The 12,676-nt window shown below is 39.5% G+C and overlaps 2 protein-coding genes across 3 annotated transcripts in view; one reads left to right on the plus strand and one right to left on the minus strand.

Annotated features, from left to right (window-relative positions):
- LOC126175336 (calponin homology domain-containing protein DDB_G0272472) overlaps positions 1–12,676 on the minus strand; it is a 147,914-nt gene that overhangs the window by 30,591 nt on the left and 104,647 nt on the right. For both annotated transcript variants that reach the window (XM_049922066.1, XM_049922058.1), the window contains 3 exons: positions 4,418–4,531; positions 4,144–4,334; positions 2,999–3,197 (listed from right to left, as the gene is read on the minus strand). In XM_049922066.1, the coding sequence (XP_049778023.1) occupies positions 2,999–3,197; positions 4,144–4,334; positions 4,418–4,531 (504 nt within the window). The remainder of the gene's footprint in view (positions 1–2,998; positions 3,198–4,143; positions 4,335–4,417; positions 4,532–12,676) is intronic.
- LOC126175346 (myb/SANT-like DNA-binding domain-containing protein 3) lies at positions 7,677–9,591 on the plus strand. The gene is made up of 2 exons (XM_049922081.1): positions 7,677–8,182; positions 8,637–9,591. Exons 1-2 carry the CDS (start codon positions 8,011–8,013, stop codon positions 9,302–9,304), a joined length of 840 nt encoding a protein of 279 aa, XP_049778038.1. The 5' UTR covers positions 7,677–8,010; the 3' UTR covers positions 9,305–9,591.

The following is a 12,676-nucleotide window of genomic DNA, read 5'->3' on the forward strand; positions in this document are numbered from 1 at the left end:
AGCCTTGGCTGCAGCATCCGCAGCCTCATTCCCAGGCACTCCTACATGTCTGGGAACCCACAGAAAGCTGACAGAACCACCATTATCAGCGAAAGAATGGAGGGACTGCTGTATCTGTTGAATCAAGGGATGGACCGGATAGGGAGCTCCAAGGCTCTGAAGAGCACTGAGTGAGTCAGAGCAGAGTACATATGATGAATGGCGGTGGCGGCGGGCATACTGAACGGCCTGATGGAGAGCAAAAAGCTCGGCCGTAAAGCTGGAACATTGGTCGAGGAGCCGGTATTTAAAGGTGGCGGCCCCGACGACAAAGGCACAGCCGACACCATCGTCAGTTTTGGAGCCATCGGTGTAAATAAAGGCATGACCGGCAAGTCGAGCACGAAGTTTGACAAACCGTGAGCAATACACTGCAGCCAGAGTACCCTCCTTCGGGAGTGAGCTGAGGTCCAGATAAATATGAACCGGAGCCTGGAGCCAAGGTGGTGTCGGGCTCTCACCCTCCCTGAAGGTGGTAGGGAGGGCAAAATCCAATTGTCGAAGCAGGCGACGGAAGCGGACTCCGGGGGGCAGCAGGGCAGACACATACAACCCGTACTGACGGTCGAGAGAATCGGCGAAGAAGGACTTGTAAGAGGGGTGGTCGGGCATAGACGACAGCCGGCAGGCATACCGACACAGCAGTACGTCGCGCCGGTAGGTCAATGGTAACTCGGCAGCTTCAGCATAAAGACTCGCGACAGGACTAGTGTAGAAGGCTCCGGTCGCAAGATGTATCACCCGATGGTGGATGGAGTTGAGCCGGCGTAAGAGGGATGGCCGAGCGGACGAGTAGACGAAGCTCCCATAATCCAGCTTCGATTGGACTATGGACCGATACAAGCGAAGCAGGACAGTGCGATCCGCTCCCCAAGATGAACCGCTAAGAACTCTGAGGACATTAAGGGAACGTGTACAACGGGCCGCCAAATAAGAGACATGTGGAGACCAACACAGTTTCCTGTCCAACGTGAGCCCTAGAAACTTAGTTGTGTCCACGAATGGGAGAACAACGGGACCGAGATGTAAGGATGGCGGAAGGAACGCTTTATATCGCCAAAAGTTGATACAAACCGTCTTTTCTTCAGAGAACCGGAAGCCATTTGCCACGCTCCGTGAGTGGAGGCTGTCTAGACAACGCTGAAGGCAGCACTCCAGGAGGCATGTTCTCTGGGCACTGCAGTAGATCGCGAAGTCATCGACAAAGAGAGAGCCTGAGACATTAGGTGGAATGCAATCCATAATTGGATTGATCGCGATGGCAAAAAGGGCTACGCTCAAGACAGAGCCCTGAGGCACTCCGTTCTCCTGGAGGAAGATGTCGGACAATACGGAACCCACACGTACCCTAAACTTTCGATCCGTTAAAAAGGAATCAATGAAAAGGGGCAGGCGACCGCGTAGGCCCCACCTGTGCATAGTGCGGAGGATACCTCCTCTCCAACAGGTATCATAAGCCTTCTCCAAGTCGAAGAACACGGCTACCGTTTGGCGCCTTCGCAAAAAGTTGTTCATGATGAATGTCGACAAGGTCACAAGGTGGTCAACAGCGAAACTGAGGATTAAAACAACTGAACCGGAGTATATTCACGGCAAACAGTCCAGCAACCATCTACAACTGGCTCCCTACAACTTGTGCCAATAATCTCCACAATACAGAGACAGGAACACAGTCCAGAGTCATAAGAAAAAGAGTGGTACAAAATCAGTCCAGAGTCATCAGAAAAACAGTGGTACAAAATCAACACACACAAATTTCCATGGAAACAAATATAATTTATTGGTTTCAATGAAAACCTTGCAAAGTCTGTCCCAGTTACCAAACACCATAGCCAAACTCACAAGGCTCTACCACTTTATTTGAGTACTCCACGTGCTGAGCACCTGCACACTTGTTGATCAGTGACTCTCACCCAGAAAACTGGAATGGTTCAATCCAAAATCCATAACTGCAAACAGGGCACTTTAAGAATCCCTCTACTTTCTGTAATGCAGGAAGTAACTCGTTTTATCACCAAGGATCACCTCCTTCCAACTCTGACACACACTACAGAAACACCGCTTCCGCTCCTCAAAATTGCTGAACATGTAGGCCTTCCAGCCAATCCAAATCAGAATCAAAGTTTAGCCACTCCCCCTGCAGCGCTTCTTAAAGTGTTACTTGCTAGTCACAGATGCTGGAAAACATAGGCAATGATGGAGAAATTATTCGCACTTGAAATCAGCCTAGTCGGCACCAACTACCAACCAAAAACCTCCTTCCCCAGCAACCAGGAACTGACTGAGATGATTACAACAGCAAACAGACTAGCACATATTGGCAGCCAGGAAATGGTGTCTTAAGAAGTATTGATAGATCTAGTTCAACAACAACAAAAATATTGGAAAAATTTGAAATTAAAGTCTGTAATCCAATTTACATTTAAAAATCAGCTTCTGAGTGTACAACACATTCAATATTTTAAACAAACTCTCTTAATAGGAAATAAAACAAGTGTCTAAGCAGTACTTGAAAATCTACTGCAGCTAAAACAAAAGCTATATCTGATGATAGATGTTAGGGTATGTTATATTAAATCAATTAATTTCAAACTTTGCCTGGAATTACACACATACAATGCAAAAAGAGGATAAGAGGTGAGGTATTAATGGTAGAGAAAACTTTTTAAAAAATAAGAAAGTGTGTAATAAATACCGGCACTATCAATTAATTTCAAACTGGAATTACACACATACAATGCAGAAAGAAGATAAGAGAAGAGGTATTAATGGTAGAGGAAACTTTTTTTTTCCCAATAAGAAACTGTGTAATAAATACTGGTACTGTTTAGGGGTGGCTCAAAACTTACAACATATACAGCACTCCCACTGAGAAGTAAAATGAAAAATACCAAACAGAACTTACAAGTTAATAACAGCACTCAATGTGTCTATATTCTCGTACGCCATTTCAACTAACCTGTTTCCGCCTCTCCTCAGCTTCTGCAGCTCGTTGGTGTGCAAGCTGTCGCTTTAGTGCAATTTCTTCTTCACGTTTCTGCTGGGCTATTTTTAGACGTTGCTCTTTCTCACGTTCCAACTGCTGCTGTTGAATAAGTCGCTGCCGTTCAAGCTGTTCTCGTGTTTTTGCAACTTTAGCTGCTCTTGCCTCATTATTTCTACAAACAAAAATGGATGAAATGCAAAACGCTGTCTCCATAACCTTGAACAGGTGATGTACTCTGCAGAGAGAATTATTATTAGGAGCAAAAAAAATGGAAATGAATTTCATGCAAAATAACTTCCCACACATTTAACTGTTACCACATTACATGCACCTGCCTCAATTTCCTAATTAACAATGTTCTTGATAGACTCTAAATGAAAGGATATTTGTGCAATATGTCTATTTTTAAATTAAAAGTCAATCAAGTTATTTATTTTGCGACGGCCTTGGTATTTTAAGCCATGTCTCATTTTTAAGAGGTGATTAAAACATGTATGAGAGAAGGTTAGAACTGAGGAACATAGTAAGACATGCAAGCAGCAACCAAATGCTTGAAAAACTTGGTAAAGGACCTCAGGATCAATTGCAATGGACTATGAAGCCTCAGCATTTCATATACGATTAGGAGCCAGCTTACAATCCTGTGTTCCTCCAAAATGGGTTTCACGAAGGGTCAAATAAAATAACTGTGTTTGACAGATTACAGTGGTGGGGGTATGTGTTGTAGTCGTGCATCACCTCGACCCGCATGTAAGCAAATCCATTTACAGTAACGCAACGATTTCTTTACGAAGCTGCTATGTGCAAACTATGTAAAATTTCTCCATGAACATGAAGTAAAGTGGTCATAGATTTGTGTGGATGGATAAACCATATTTTTATTCAGGTTAAAGTGGAATTGTAACTAGTGCACATGTTTTCACAAATAAAGCTTTAACCTGCTTATGCCTTAATGTAGTACATCAAAATGTTTTGCTATCACACTTACAAACTATCAAATGTGGGGGAAATATTACCATTAAAAGAAACTTCACAAAAGTGAAAGACAAAAACAAAAGGAAGAACCTTACTTCTTTCCATAACGGAAATGGAGTAAAGAAACAATTTTTGCACAGTACCTCCTTTGTTGTTCAGCTTTTTCCTTCAACATTCTCTCTTTTTTCTTTTCTGCTTCGGTAACTTTTTCTTCAACATATTTATTCTCCTCATTCAATTTCTGATTCATATGGTTCAATGCCGGTTTTGTAACATTCTTTGTAATAAACGTCTCACAATGAGAAACCACAGTTCCCATACCCATTTTGGAACTCTGCAAAAATAAATAAATACAATAAATAAAAGGAGGTGGGGGTTGGTGGGGTGGTGGGATGTTGCAAAGCAAGTGATGGTTACCTGAAAGCTGTTGGAAGAAAGTGTGTTATTTGCGGAGAGCGGAGTCTTCAGTCTAGGGGCACTGTTGAGATCCTTTATGGCACTCTCCTTCATTGCCTTTTCGGCTAAGATGTTCTGTAATTTAAAATAATACATATTAACAAAACTTAAAAAGAAAGAAAGTAAATTTGTGTCGATGCTGAAAATAAGGTTACACACACACACACACACACACACACACACACACACACACACACACAGAGAGAGAGAGAGAGAGAGAGAGAGAGAGAGTAGACGAAGGAAGGGGTAAGCATGATGTACTGCCATAGTAACTGTTTAGTTTATATGTCTATTCCATTACTTCTCTTACATTCAATTTGCCAGCATTGACAGCACAGGGAAAGGTAATCAAAGTACAATTATGCTCCTTTGACCACATAAGGCATCTGGATCATTATATTTTCACTCCTGAAGGTTTTTCAAGAATAATTCTAAAGTTGCCCTCTATTATATATTTAGCAGATAAATCAATTACAGACAAGACAGTCTCACTCACTGCAAACCAAAACAATCAAACAAATGTATAGACAATAGTACGAGGCCAGCAATGTTCCTAATTCAGTTTAACATGACTCCATATTACTTGCAAACACTTATCCATTGTTTGTTCAAATACAGTACACACATCAAAATGTAATATTACCACAGACAAATAAGATGGCAGTTATGTTTAGCTGACTGTAAACAGATTCCTGGAAAATCCACAAATGTAACGTCCCCAAAGTTATCATTGCTTTCCTTTACAGCTTGATTACTGCACAGTTTGAGGTGGAAGGCTACAACCCTGCCTCTCTCACTTCTCAATTAGTGCCTCCCTTTCATGTTTTTCAACTCACATTGCTGTCTTGTTTCAATAAAGTTGTAAATAACCTTTCACTTCTTGTATTTTATTCCATGGTGTATACGCGGACAATGGCGCAATATCCCTGATTTTTTCCTGGATAAAAATACATTTTTCTGTGTGAATATACACTATACCCTGAAAGTACTTTTTTACATGTTACGTGACAATATACTTTCCCTCTGGATGTTATGAGAAACACTAGTCATGTGGTACTGCTATGTTGACGATGCTTTCGTAGTATGGACACAAGGTGCAGAGGAAGTGGATGCCTTCCTGATACATCTCAACAGTATCAATCTGAACATACAATTTACTATGCAGATGGAGAATAATGACCAACTGAATTTCTTGGAGACATCTGTTATCAAGAGATGGGACAGGATGTTGGACCATAGGGTATACAGAAAAGCCATGCATGATGACTTTACATAAAGATTCTAACCACCAACCTAGATAAAAAAAAGAGGTGTCATTAAAACAGACAGGGTACACAAAATTTGTGAATCTACGATCTATGATCAAAATACAAGAATAGTTGTTCTCACAAGGTGATAGATCGAGCACTTCACCTCAGGGAGAGAATCAGGATCAACAAGGAATAGCTGTTATCCAAGGGGAAAGCTTTCCTTAAGCTCATGAGTAGGATTACAGATCACATTCGGAAAATGTTGATTAAGTATGATGTGGAAACTACCTTCAGACCCACCAGGAAGATAAAAAGAATGTTTAAGATTGGCAAAAGATAAATGACATACTTTGGCTACACCAAGTGTATGTGGAATGCCTTGTAGTTCTGGACTGGTTTATATTGGCACCACGAAAAGAAGTGCGAACATCTTTATCAAGAGGGTGGTCATGAAATAAAATTCACTGAGGTGAGTGTCATATTTAAAACATGGCATTATCATGTGTGTTTGTACAGAAATGCTATTGAGGTTTATAAACACTGTAATAATTTTAAGAGAAAAGAGGAAGGTGTTAAATTAGACAAAATTTAGACGTCAACATTGCAACATAAGAATGACGGCCGATTACTTTCAGTCAAGAATGCTGGCATTACCAGAGATAATCTTGTAGCCGATGTCACGTGATGGACTGTGGTGGCTTCTGCACTGCCCATACATGTGATGCTGCCTCAAGTTCTGACTGAAGCTCGCCACTTTACCTCTGAAGACGTCTCCCATGGTTGACAAGGAAACATTAGGAGAAAGTTTTATGCATTGACCATGGTCTATTAGCCCAGAAGTTTTCAGTGATATTCAGATTCAGTACCTACATCCATTTCATAAAGACTGATCCCTGACTTTGAGTTCATATTCTGATTACATCACATGACAAATATTAACATGTATCTTGCTGGAATCATTGGGATTTCTTCTTTTATTTAGCGTATGAATATTACATTTTAGTTGGAAAGGGGGCAACATGTGTGTTGAATATTCAAGAGAAAGCATGCTTTTTTTCAGCAGTTTTTGGCATGCATCAATTTGAGGAATCGTAGAAGCCACACAATTATTAGAATAAAAATTACCTTTGCACAGTTTAAAGATACAACCTTTTTCTGTAAGCAAGCATATTTTCGTTACTTTCTGCTTAGTCTTTTCATTGCTAAAATATCAAATACGATGGAGAAATCACAGGCGTAAAGCTGAAACATTTGTTGGTTTCATCATATGTTATTAATGAATATTTCCATTGCTGTACTGTGTTATAAGTACCTATTCACTAGCAAAGAATGGCAATTTCATATCAGCATTCCAATACAGCATCATCAAATTCAGTTATTGTTATGAGGAGAGTGCAATAAAATTGGAAAATGCAAGTAAGTACACTCTATACAAACAATTCTCAATAAATGAACAATGAAATGTACTGTAAATTTTGATGGTAAATAAAAAGTCCATCTGCATGAACAAACTTTGTAGAAAAGAACAATGGACTAGGAAACATACCTTAATTGCTTTTGCTGCTGGGCGAGTTTCACTGCTGCTGTTCAGTCATTTTCTTAGGTCAGCAATGGTTCTATTGCCATATCAAGACAGTGGGCTCTTTGTGTATATCTGTTTTTACGTTCGTGCAGAGGACTCACTGAATTCCAGAATGAAATTTTCACTCTGCAGCAGAGTGTGCGCTGATATGAAACTTCCTGGTAGATTAAAATTGTCTACAGGACCGAGACTCGAACTCAGTACCTTTGCCTTTCGCGGACAAGTGCTCTACCTACTGAGCTACCCAAGCATGACTCTCACCCCATCCCCACAGCTTCAATTCTGCCAGTACCTCATCTCCTACCTTCTAAACTTCACAGAAGCCCTCCTGCGAACATTGCAGAACTAGCACTCCTGGAAGAAATGATATTGCAGAGACATGACTTATGGCCGAGTGCACCAACCCCGGTCAACAAGCATGATAACCAAGGTCCCGCGATCATGGTTAAAAGTAAATCGCGTTTAAAATGTTTCTGCAGTGCACCAACGTTAATCGCTGGTCAGCAAACCGTCGTCAGCCAACTGTGCATTTGACCGCGGTTAACTCTCTACATTGCAATGGAACGTGCCCTGGCAACGCAAAGATGTTAGTAAACAAGAAATTGCACAGATAATCGCTGGTGCCACGTTCTATCTTTGCTGTTTTTTCCGTCGACTAGCAGAAGTGTGTTTACGTACCTCGGTACCTATTTCTGATCTGTTGGTTTCTTTTTTGGAGAATAATGGAGAATAAAAGAAGAACACCGAATTTCTCGAAGTACGAGATAGATGTACTTCTTGAACTGGTGGGTGCAAATGCATCCGTTCTTGAAAATAAGAAAACCGACGGCTGCAGCTTAAAAGAAAAACAGGCGATGTGGTCCCATGTGGAGGCGCAATTTAATTCTACTCCTGGTAAGTTTACTCATAAATAAATAACTTTTCTAGGTTCATCGTAAGCGTAGGATATGGGACACACTGGCTTTTAGTTTGAAATTTAAAACTGTTATTGGCGTACCACTAAAATACGTGATAGGACTATGCACATTTACGGTTGGAATTGCTTTGTTAGTTTTAAATTTAAAATCCAATGCCGTGCTACTGTTAACTAAATATTATGTGACTAACGGAAGCTTTTATGTTGAAAATTGTGAACATACGTTTCTCACTTAGCCCTGTGCCGTATTCTTCATATATGCCTATACCACTTTCTTTTTAATGAACTGATATGTAAACACAAGCCATATACAGATCTTAGATGTTTATTGCAGTTATAAGTTAAGAGCCTCAGAATGCAAAATGGACTTATGAATGCAAATAATATAAGAATTAATTTATGGTACTACAAACTACATTTATTTAATTTCAGGTGTGACAAAAAGATCCTGTGACAGGCTGAAAACCTGTTATGAAAATATGAAAAGAAGACTTCGAAAAGACCTTGCAGAAGAAAAGGTGGAAGTATATAAAACAGGTGGGGGGAAGCCTACCCAAAAAACCACGATCCATGATCGGGCTAAACTATTAGAAATTGTTGGTTCCTCAATGAAACCGTTAGCAAATGCATATGATTCCGATGCACAGTTCAGCATGATTGTGGATGTTGTCAACATGGAGAGCAGTGAAGTGCAGTGCAGTGAGAATACGCCACCTGCTTCAGTTGTCGAGTTAGCAGAGTGCACACAACCTAGCAATTCCCACACACCTGTCGTATTATTAAGTAAAGAGACACCAAATAATGTTCTGGCGGATGTCACCCAGTTGCAACCTGTTTCACAGTCTCCTGATCAACCCAATGAAAACATTTGCACGCCAAAAAATACATGGAATCGTCGCAGGATGCCTGCAAAACCAAGGCCATCAGGTTCGGGAACAGTGATTGACAATGTTTGCAAGAAGAGAGTGGAAGTACTGGAGGCCCAATTACTCATGATGAAGGCAGAGCACCAAAAGGAGCTGAGGATAAAAAATTTAAAGATTCTGGCCCTGAAAGAAAAACTGAAGTACTGGAAGAAGAAAAATGCCAGTGACACGTGACTTTTTTTTCCTGTGATAGTGAATTTTTTTAATTTTTTGTGCTATGTTGTATATTTTTTGTGCTATGTTGTATTTTGTCTAATGTATTAAAGTTGTCTCTCGGTTCAAATTGTTTCTCTGTGTTTGTCCTGTTAGTGATACTGCTTCTATCCTAGTTGTTGTCTGTCTAATATCTGCTTACAGCTTATTTGGTCTGGACTAAGTTTCATCCAATCACTTAAAATTAGAATTACTTCATATATAAAAACAGATTAGCAACACTGCAGTTTACACAAGTAAGATACATGTCAGTTGCAGGCCAGCAGCCATAGCGTCAGGTGCCAATTTCTACTTAAATGACTTAACAATAAGGTAGACTGTTAATGAAACAAAATAATAGTAATAAAGCATCCTTGTTACTCTAACTTTGTAATGAACATACGTGCTGTAACAGTTATATTCATGAGGCCCAATGTTATAATGTTTTGCATTGTTTGTACCAGAATATGAGGGAAAGTGCTCCAAATAATCATTTTGTGTGTGCCATTTTCCGTGCAATACTCTGCACCAGGTAATGTTTATAATGGGAACCTATATCTTTTATGACAATACAATTTGAAGTGAGGCATGTTGAGAAATACATTGCTGTGGTGGGTTCTCTTTTCTGCAAAAGTAAGCATAGCATATGTGGCTTTCCTAACCACACCACTTGGTAATGTGTGTGGTGGAAACCTGTAACATTTATCATAACAGTATTTGTAGAGAGGCATTATTGAATAACACATTGCTAATATGGACAGTAGTGAGATTAGCATTGTGTGGCTTCTCTAGCAATATTCTGCACCTGTTAATGTTTACAATGTCAGCCCATAACTTTTATCACAGCAAAATTTGTAGCAGGATATTTTCAGAAATGCATTCCTATGATGATGGGTCACTGGTTTCTGCTATAGTAGTCATAGCATGTGTGGCATTCTTAGCAATATTCTGCACCTGCTAATGTTTATGATGGCAACCAGGAACTTCTGCCACAACTGTATTTGTAGTGAGGAATTTTTCTGTGGCACTATGCAATGACAAGGAATTCCCTTCTCTACAGGTGAGCATTAAATATGTGAAAAAACTGCATCAATATCAGTGACAGGGTGAGGGAGAGAGTTTTCAGTAATAACTTAAAGTATGACACTTTGTACTGTCAACTCACAGCATTATAGTTCTGCTTTCATATCTTCCGAAGTAGCACACTCCTTAACTAATTATTACTCTTGCACTGATCCCCAAAGTATTAGACATTGCTGACAACATTCAATTGCCTTTTGTAGCAATGAGAACTTGTTTTTGGTGGCAATTTCTAAACACAAATTTGTCTTCAATTTCATGTATTTTTTTTAATGCCATACAGTTGTGCATAATATTGTGTAAAGTGCTGCTACACGCATGACTGACTAGAATTAACAACGTAATTCAATTCTTTGCACAACCTTATAGCCACACACACTTATGTTTAAGAAAATCATATTGTAAATAAAGAGTAGTGATTAATATGGAAACAATTTAACAAATAAGCAATCCGAATCTGACACTTTATGTTATTACACAAATGATTATTTTGTGCCCATGTGTGTACTGCATATTCACAATTTTAAGCTTATCTAGGTGATAAGACTGCATTATTAATGAGGAGAAGTGCAGTAAAATAATCTCTTAAACTGTAAGGTTCTAATAATAAAGAATGTGCTCTTTTAATATTGCAAAACTGTTGGACATTCACATATTTGTTGTTACAGTAGAAAATTTGAGATATTTAGGATCTGTAGTGAACATAATACAGAAATATAATGGATATTTTATTCCACTCGCTTTTACTCACACACTCTCTAAATGTAATGGAGTCATTTGTTCTCAAATTTAAGTACATACCCAGAAACTGAACATGTATATAAATAACAGAGTACTGCATTGGTTTCACAACCAATGTGATGCAAGAAACATATCTTTAATAATGAATTAGCAACAGTTCCACACTAAAAAAATATCTCAGAAAAGCAGCAGCTGGGTAATTGTCTGTAGGCAGCACATCCTGTCCCTGGCACAACAAAACCTCAAATTTCGCATCACACACCCAGTTCAGTGCGTACTTTTATGTTCGCTAGACAGCAGAAACAAAATAGATTACATGCTGAAATAATCTGAAAAATTGAAAATACGGCGAAATCCCATAACTATAATCATCATTTTTCATTACGAACAATGTCTGAATTTATGTTAGATTATCGGAAATGTTCATTAATTATAGCACGGCGAACTGCTCTTCCAGGTAATGTATCATCACGATACATCTGCTGTCCAGGTAGCACTGGTTCGTTGTCTTCAATGTTGGGGCCTCTCTCACCACGTAACTGATTCAAAAGTCGAGAAATTTCAGGATCTTCTGGTGGTTCATCACTGCTTGTACTCCTCGCAATATTATGCAAGACAGCTGTACCCACAATGATTGACATTGCTTCCTGTGGATTACATCTTATTCCTACAGATAATATGGGAAATCTTCTCTTCCACATGCCGTATTTTCTCTCAACAGTGTTTCTAGTTTTGATATGAGACCTGTTATACCGATGCTCTGCTTCATTTTGCGGATTTAGAAGTGGAGTTAACAAGTAGGATTTACATGCATAACCACTATCTCCCAATAAGTGACCTTGTGGTATTTCTCCGTTTTCAAATTGAGCTCTGCGAGCGCAGTTGAGAAATATGGTACTGTCGTGCACAGAGCCCGGCCATCGAGCGACAATATCCCTTACTAACAAATTGTGATCACTAATGGTTTGACAGTTAAAGGAAAAATATGATTTCCTATTGCGGAAAAGTTCAGCATTATGTCCTCCAGGAGACTGAATTCTTATATGGGTACAATCCAAGGTACCAAGAACGCCAGGAAATCGGTCCAATTGACTAAAACCATACATCACAGAGTGCACTTCTTCTCTTGTTGGAAATTTTATAAAGCGAGGAGACAGTTATGCTATGATGTCTGATACATCACTGATGATTCGTTGTGCTGTTGTACGATGTATATTACTGTTGTCCCCAATAAGAATGTTGAATGCACCTGTTGCATATGCCCTTAAAGTAATCAAAAGTCTGTTTATCGGAGAAACAGGGTTATTCCGATCAGTAGGAAATTCTAACCTATCATTAATTTGATTTAATAACCACCACACTGTTTCTTTTGACAGACGAAATCTCTCTTCAAACTTCCTGTCACCATAATCTTCAAAAGGGTTTCCCCTTTCACCAATCACTCCAACACGATTTCGGTCACGATTTAAATGGTCAAGGTATAACAAATCTTCCTCAATGCCATCCATAACATCAAAACGCGCCGCCATCTTA

The sequence above is a fragment of the Schistocerca cancellata genome, chromosome 1 (genome assembly GCF_023864275.1).
Source record: "Schistocerca cancellata isolate TAMUIC-IGC-003103 chromosome 1, iqSchCanc2.1, whole genome shotgun sequence".
Lineage (NCBI taxonomy): Eukaryota > Metazoa > Arthropoda > Insecta > Orthoptera > Acrididae > Schistocerca > Schistocerca cancellata.

Coding starts and splice junctions, on each gene's coding strand:
- LOC126175346 (XM_049922081.1), top strand. CDS start 8,011: ATGGAGAATAAAAGAAGAACACCGAATTTCTCGAAGTACGAGATAGAT. Junction 8,183..8,636: donor GCAATTTAATTCTACTCCTG/GTAAGTTTACTC, acceptor ATTTAATTTCAG/GTGTGACAAAAAGATCCTGT.